Source organism: Polyodon spathula, chromosome 18, assembly GCF_017654505.1.
Source record: "Polyodon spathula isolate WHYD16114869_AA chromosome 18, ASM1765450v1, whole genome shotgun sequence".
NCBI classification, from domain to species: domain Eukaryota; kingdom Metazoa; phylum Chordata; class Actinopteri; order Acipenseriformes; family Polyodontidae; genus Polyodon; species Polyodon spathula.
The window spans coordinates 28,441,407-28,449,530 of NC_054551.1; the positions used below are offsets into that span (position 1 = coordinate 28,441,407).

General features: G+C 34.9%; 1 protein-coding gene across 1 annotated transcript; it reads right to left on the bottom strand.

Moving 5' to 3' along the window:
• Positions 1–1,353: 1,353 nt before the first annotated feature.
• LOC121331119 (G-protein coupled receptor 54-like) lies at positions 1,354–7,434 on the bottom strand. The gene is made up of 5 exons (XM_041278327.1): positions 6,968–7,434; positions 4,524–4,648; positions 3,676–3,811; positions 2,941–3,179; positions 1,354–2,024 (listed from the first exon to the last, which is right to left on the bottom strand). The coding sequence occupies exons 1-5, from the start codon at positions 7,203–7,205 to the stop codon at positions 1,650–1,652; spliced, it is 1,113 nt and encodes a 370-aa protein (XP_041134261.1). The 5' UTR covers positions 7,206–7,434; the 3' UTR covers positions 1,354–1,649.
• Between the last annotated feature and the right edge of the window lie 690 nt (positions 7,435–8,124).

An 8,124-nucleotide genomic window follows, 5' to 3' on the forward strand; every position in this document is an offset into this window, starting at 1 on the left:
AAATTCTCCCAAATGAAAAGACAAACCACAAAATTAGCTCATATACGTTATCAGTCTTTTTATTTTCTATAATTTCTTTGTAATTTTTGTTATCAATAATTAAATTTGATAACAGGTTTTTCTCAAATGCAACGGTTTTACTTGTAGTAGCCATGGTTATGCTCTAATGTACCACTTCACGAGTCAGTGTTTCCTAATCAACCAGCGTCACAGACAACCTGAATCCAGGATTAACAGGTGAATTTTAGATTCAATTTTGGATCCACAGATCCGCCACCAGTCTTGATCTGCGCAACAGAAATGAATCCAGGATCCAATTTTGAATTAGTCAATCATAGTTTGGGTCGAATCTCGATCTCGATGTGCGCAATTCACACTTAACCAGTTGTTACTTCTCTTATTGAACTTAGACACTATGCTTTATATTTTAAAGAATATCTATTGCATCTTCCATCTTTTTTAATATGATGTTAATTAAATAGACTCGATTTCAGCTTGATTATTCTTCCATGAGCTGGTAAACAAATAACTACTGTTTGGAGAGTTGGTTTCAAAAAGCATTTTCCCCATTGTTTGTACAGAAACCCAGGTTATAATTAGTCCATTATGTTCCAATTACAAAAGTAAAGTTTGGAATTGTGGCATCCTTGTTGTTCAGAACAAATATCTATTAGCTTAATTGTAGTATTAAACAGCAATAATAGCCTTGGATGGCAATTCTTGTGGGTTTAATGTTCTATCCCATATCTCAGATCAATGGAATGTGCAAGGTTCTGTCCATATTGTGTTATGCTTGGCAGCACGTCTGTCAAAACTTGAGAAGATTCGAAAGGCATAGTTCTTTTAAAAAAAAAACATGAAGGTTAACACTGATCCTCTGTCTGTGGAGTTACCCAGTCCGTATTCAGCTCAGCTCACCACCTGCAAGTTGTGTACGCAAGGAGGTGTACATGTGTGCCTTCAATAGAATAGCAATGTCAACATTCTCTGTGCTTCAACTACCACCTTTCTGCAGAGCTGCACCGGCACAGAATCCACACACCTGTAACCATTTTGTAGGCAGCTGTTTCAAGGCCTGTTATTTTTTTTTATATGCCAATCACCTTCAGTGTTTTTTTTGTTTTTTTTTAATTCAGATGTGTCACATTAAAATGTGCTTACTTTTATTTTTTAAAAATGGCTAGAATTGTCATTGTATTTTTACAATTTGTACATATAATGTCTACTGTGAGTTAATATAATAATAATAATAATTAATAATAATAATAATAATAATAATAATAATAATAATATAGATGGAACAGGAAGAAAGATGAGTCTCCATTTTTATTTTATTTTAAAGGTAATGTGCCATGCCATACATATTTAGGATTTTTTTTATTTTTTTTAATGTATTTATTTATTTAGAAGAATACACTTAGACCAGGGTCAGCTTTGCTGTGATATACCATAAACACAATATACCATAAACAAATACATACACAGTGTATTATTCAAACATGAAATTATAAAATCGTGCATAAAAAGACAACATACTTTCTGGACTGCACTGCTATTTGCTATATTTTAGAGGAGCCATACTTCCTTAGCATAGCCTACTGATTTGTCTTTGATGTAGGTTATAGTTTTATAATGTATATAACATTTACTTATTTCAATTCATTCTGGGTGACTTCTGTAGCTATAAACTTCATTTCTGCATTGACTGCCCCAGAGGTTACACTGCCATCCCTGACCTTGCGCCTGAACATAAAGGGAAAGGCTTTTTTAAAGGACTTGCGGAAGCTGACGCCCATGAAGCCGTAGACAATGGGGTTGATGGAGGAGTTGGCATACGACATACAGTTGGCCCAAGTCTTGATCTTATATGTGGCGTAGTTGGCCTGGAAGTTGGGGTAGAAGGATTGGAACAAGATGAAGAGCTGAATGGGACCCCAGCAGATGGTAAACAGCAGAACAATCACCACCACCATTTTGGAAATCTTGCTTCTTATAGCAATAGTTCTCTCTGACAGCAACTGAACCTGCAATAAAAAGTGCATTACTATATACACACACAATTCTGAAATCTCTCCCAGTAAATCAAAATGCTTTATTTTGCATAAGTGTCCTACTACAAGTTCATTGTTACAAAAATTGTATAAGAGATAATATTTTGTGCAGTTTGGGCAAGAGAACTGCAAAGCAAATGTAGTTTAAAAAGTCAACATTTATTAACAAAGCAGCCATGGCAAACTTCTTTGACCAAAATAGGAAAACATAAGCATACAGTACAAGGGATGTAGAGGTCTCTTCATTAAGTTTTATCCATAATACAGCTGTTTCTTAAATGTTTCTTTAATGTCTGAGTTTTTATTTTCTTTACTTTGCTTTTTTATATTATATTATTTTGGTGGCCAAATGAGGCAGGCTGCACTTGCAGTTCTTCAGCACAACTTAAAAACTTTGTGGAATCCCAGTTTAAGAATGCTGCACGATATCAGTAGTCACACAAGGCCAAACTGGAACACTGACAGAAACATTGAACTATACCCGCCCATATTTTAATAATAACTAGGCCGTTTGTAATTGGAAGGAACATTTCTCTCCTTAAAAGAAAACTGCATGGAACCCCAAATTGCCTGAAAGGTATGACCAAAATAGCGTGAGAAAAAGGTGAGGCTTCTTTTGATTTTTCTATTGAAACCCCACCTATGGGTTAAGGTTATTTCTAGATGTCAGGTATGAACTTGCCTTTTTTCTTAATTGTACTCTTTTGTGCTCCTCACAGGTTCTGTGATACCACGTGAGCTTCCCTGGAAATCTCTGCCAATGAACCTAAATCCTTCAGGACACAACGCAGTCAGTTCTGAGTCTCAAGTAGACTGCCAGTTGACACATTTTGCACGGTCTACATTTAGCCCATCAAAGTCACCTGTTAACATTAATCATGTCCTGTACCTGATAATTGTTATCCACAGGCTCCACCACTGGTTGTCCAACTCTCTTCAACATTAAGGAGTAGCAGAGAGAGATGGTGATAAGGGGAAGTAAGTAGACCACTAGGAACTGGTACAAGATGAACACTTTCTGATGGGTTTCAGATGGAAACTGCTCCATACAGTAGCTCCTGGGTCCATACCAGTAACCTTCCTGGATCTTCTGATATATGATAATGGGTATTGATAAAATAAAAGACCCTGAAGAACACAAGGAATAAAGGTTAGTTTAATATAAAAAACATCAGGTACAAATCTGTAACACTTGGAAGGCAAGACATTTTTTAATAATAAATCTTATTAAAAGAAAGCATGGTTCTTCGTCAAGCCTGCTAACTGAGCTGTTAATTAGTCACTAGTTTGACATTAATAATATTAATTGGTTTATTCTGCTCGCTGCTCCTTTTGGCTCCTAAGGCACCCAAAATGGTTGATGTTTCTTTTTAATAATAAATAAACTTAGTGTGTGGTACTTTATAAACATGTACTGCCAGTATTACTCAGGGAAATGAGAAGCTGCTTTTCGATGAATGTGCTAAACACATTTTGAATGTAAGAACACATGTTAATCTGAAACACAAATAAGCTTTGTAGTTGGTGGAGAGCGTGTCTTAGTTCATGCCAAACACGTTATAATAATTTGCTGGTTGTAAATGTTACTAGAGCCTAACAGTAGATAAACAAATAAAACACCTACCAATCCAGATACAGATGCTAACAGCCATGGCTACCCGAGGGGTGCGATGGCGCAAGGACTTCAAAGGGTACACTGTGGCATAGCAGCGGTCTGCACTCATCGCTGTCAGGGTGATGCAGGTAGCCTGGACAGTCACCTGAAACAGCAACAATATACTCGATCCTAGATTTTGTTTTATCTTTGTAGAAACTAAAAACCTTGATTGATGTACGTTAAACAAACTCAGAATTAAATAAGCAACCATTTGTATCCACATCTTGTAACCCTGTAACCCCCAGCATATTTGATCATAGTGGTCTATCCATAACTAAGTCCATTTTCAACAACATGTCATCAATTAAAAGATACTCCTGAATCCACCCTATCAAGTTTTGTATAGTTGATGGTTTGCTATAAATCTTGGCACAATGGTCTTGACTCCCACCTCTTTTAGCCAACTATTTCCAAAACTAAACAACAAAAGAGGAGGATCGGGTAAGGATTAATGTTTTGCATTCTGTAATTTAGGTATGGTTTCCTCCCAGGAATACACATGTGTGTAATGGCATTAATGACATGTTTTTAAAGGGACTAATGTGAACTATTTTGAAAACAGAACAACCTTTGTGTACCAGGATAAATGGGGCGGTTTTTCAGAAGAAAATGGACTAAACCAAAATCAACCAAATACAACATCTCCAGTTCATTTTCTCTTAGACTTGATCCAGTAAGGAGAACACAATGCTGGATTTTAAAATAGTGATCTGCTGTCTCAAGGGTTATAAGGTGACAGTGCTGTGCAACAGCTGACATTACTGGGTAATGCAGTTTATTAATAATAATAATAATAATAATAATAACAATAATACCTGCTGAAAGAAGGCTACACATTTGCACATAAAATCTCCAAAGATCCAGCTTGGAAGAGGGTAGAGTGTTGCAGTGAAAGGAACACAACACACCAGGAAAATTATATCTGTAGCTGCCAGGTTAGCTGAAAAGGAAAACACACATTTGCAAACAGATGATAAAGGAAGGCTGATGCGGTAACATGGCTTGAAACCTGTTATAATATGGTTCATTGGCTTCATTCTGTACCAAAGTGTGAAAGCGACAGGGAATATACACACGTTAGCCAGACTTTAAGTTTGCTCATAAATTGCCAGATAGACGATAAAATTAACTGATCTTCTGATCAGTATATTGTTGGCTTGTCACCCTACCAGGCACTTAAAAGAGAATTAGTTCAGCTCTAGAGAACGAGCAGGACATGGCAGCAACAGTAAAGTATGATCATAACTGCAGCTATTCCCACCAGCACTGCAATGTAAATGCAGATGAAGTGTAGTAATCTGCAGGTAAACAGTTTCTAAAATCCATGGCAGTCATTTTTTTTTGCGATGATGAGATTTTTTGTATAGATGTATATGTTAAAGAAAAAACAAAGAAAAATATTTTAAGACTTGTTAGAGAATGAGTCTGGACAGGGATGATTCAGTTTCTTCAGACCACTGAACAAGGCCAGGTCCATATGAAGCTACCGGATCTCAATCACCTAGTTGATATTGGTTGCATGTTCTTTGGTAGTCAAGAAAAAAAAAAAAAAACCCTAAGCTGACTGCAGTTATGAAGGTTGTCAAAACAATCACTAAACCCTTGCACCTTAATAGGATTTAAATGTGAGGTACATTTAGTATAATCCTACTTTGAGTTTAATGTTAATCTGTGAGTGCACACACAAATCAAACATCTGCTAGTGTTGATGCAGTAATAAATCTGTTGTTCATGAATATGCAATTAAACTTGAACAGACACATGGAATCTCGAAAGATACATCAAACAAGTGTTTTTGTTTTGTTTTTTGTTTTTTTTTTAGGAATGCCTGCATATGTGAGAATTACAGGCACACGTTATATGCCGCAATATATTCAGATATATTTTATTAATTGAACAATGCTACATTGTGTGAGGCAAAAGTTAGCAAAATATATTACGTGTTAGCTGTGTTTATTTGTAAGTAAATAATGATGTTATTTATTTCAAAAGGTTGCTGACTGTATTTCTCTTTGTTTTGAAGATTGTTTTGTGGCAAAAAACAAGGTATTTATAGTATACTGTCTATGTATAAGATTTCCAACAAAATGAAATTATATTTTGTTTTTTATTTTGTAATTCACAAGAGAAGAAGGATGTTAAATGTATTCCTATAACAACTACAATAACGCTACGAACAAGATTGGTCGCTAGAGGGTAGTATGCATTTGTATTTAACTACATTTCATTGCTGTCCAATTATACTTTAAATATTGTACTTTAAACTATTTTGAAGAAAAAAAATAGAATAGGGACAACATATTTATTTGTTTTTATAATTAACTGTGTCGATTTATTTACATGTGATTCTGTGTAACTGTATGGGAACACATCATTTCTTCAACGTTTGTGATCTTGGTTTATTGTGAGCGTCTTTAATAAAGGAGGTCGCGGTCTCAATGGAAAATAGTAGGTAAACAAATAAAGACATAATTTGCAGCATCTGGCATCTGATTGTTATCTGTTCAGTGGTCTTTGTGATTCCATTATCTGTTCAGTGGTCTTTGTGATTCCAGTATTGTATCTCGTAGCTATGAAAGTCAGAAATAATGAAAGCTCGTGTAGTATGTCAGACAAATTGTGTTTTGTGTTAAACCACAGCATTGGAAGTTACCTGGCCACCTGCTCTGTGATAAACTGTATATCCAAATGCTTAGTAGCGTCTTGTGTCACTACTTATTGTCAATCAACTTTCAGTATACAGTATTGGTTAGTATCATGGTACTCCTATTTCTATATTATTATTATTATTATTATTATTATTATTTATTATTATTATTATTATTATTATATTATATTTTTATTTTTAAATACCTGTTGGAAGCAATCTGTTTGGGTTCAAGGCAATCTTTAGCAGTGAGGAGCTGTCCACGGTGCCGAAAATACTTTTTTTTTTTTTAATTAATCTGGGGTAATCTACACACACACACGTGTATATGTATATAACAAATACGCTTCTAACATCATGGCACATTCTTACCAGATGTTACTCTGAGTGAAACTCTAAAGTAGCAATGGTTCTTTGCAATAACCCAGAAATGCACACCAACACTAACAACAGTTTTCAGAATACATGCGGAGCCTTCTCTTTCCATATTTATAGTAAAATATGGACACAAGATAAAACAGATTGCTGTAACTATTCCGGCAATAGCTGCACGGGTAGCAACAATTTGGAAGGCTTCCAGAATGCTTATGTGAAGCAGTGAAAGATCCTTACCTATGTAGAAATTGGTAGCTGTCCGCATCTGTCTGTGCTTGGAGATTACATAGATAACCAAAGAGTTTCCAATGAGCCCTACCAACATAATGAGAGCAAAGAAAAGCGGAACTAGCCAGGCATCTGTAAGAAACGGAGGGGAGCCCACCTCGGTCTTGTTCACAAAAGAATCGTTCACATTTGTCACATTAACCAGTAGTCCGGTGAAGTTATACATTTCTGAAAGAAAAGTCGTCATCTTTCTTCAAAACCGTGATTAACTGGTCGTTCCACAAACCCGTCAACAATATTTCACAACTTAAAAAAGCACATCACATGAGTATTCGGCGTTTTAAAGTTATGCAAGCGATATTACTTGATTTACTATTATCATCTGGGTTTGCATAACAAACAACAACAATAAATGTACCGGTTCTGGTATGTTGATATAATATTTAAAGATGGAAAAGTCTATAAACAAAAAAAGAGAAAAGTCTCATTCAGTTATTATTATTATTATTATTATTATTATTATTATTATTATTATTATTATTATATTATTATTATTAATAATAAATAATTTTTGGTGGTTATGTAGAGTTCAATTTTAAAACTGCGTTCCCCTTTGCTTATTTTCTGTTCAGCATACGTGGTTTAAGTGAGGTTTCTTAGCAAACACTGTTTCTGTTTTATAGTGGAATTTCTCACACGTGGGATGAATGTGGAGTAAAAAAAAACTGATGTCGGGTTTCCTGGCAACGCGTCTGGAAAAAAAAAAAAAAAACAGACCTTATTCTTCTTTTGTCTATATTTCTATATATGCGGGAGCTTTGTCTTACGACTTGTGTTTGTATGGATATGTATTATGTTTTATTCTATTATTTTGTTTCTTTTCTTTTTCCTTCTTACAAAAATGCAACTACGACTGTCAAAAGTGATTGTGTAGGCTACTATATTTTACATGAATTTGTTTGATATGTTTTCTGAAAGTGAGATTGCTAAATTACCAAAAACGACCGGCATTATTGTGTGCCTTTAAGAATGTATATTTCCCTCTTTTAACTAGAGTTCACTTGTTTATCAAGTTTGATGTAGTGCTACAGGTCAGTTTTGCAAACACTGCAATGGAAATTGAATAGATTTTTTTTTTTTTTTTTTTTTTTTTTTTTACACAAGCG

Excerpts from the sequence above, each read along its gene's own strand:
- LOC121331119 (XM_041278327.1), bottom strand. The coding sequence starts at position 7,205 with ATGACGACTTTTCTTTCAGAAATGTATAACTTCACCGGACTACTGGTT. Across the intron at positions 3,812-4,523 it reads GTGTAGCCTTCTTTCAGCAG|GTGACTGTCCAGGCTACCTG; the intron begins GTATTATTGTTA and ends TTGCTGTTTCAG. Across the intron at positions 2,025-2,940 it reads CTGTGGATAACAATTATCAG|GTTCAGTTGCTGTCAGAGAG; the intron begins GTACAGGACATG and ends TTTTTATTGCAG.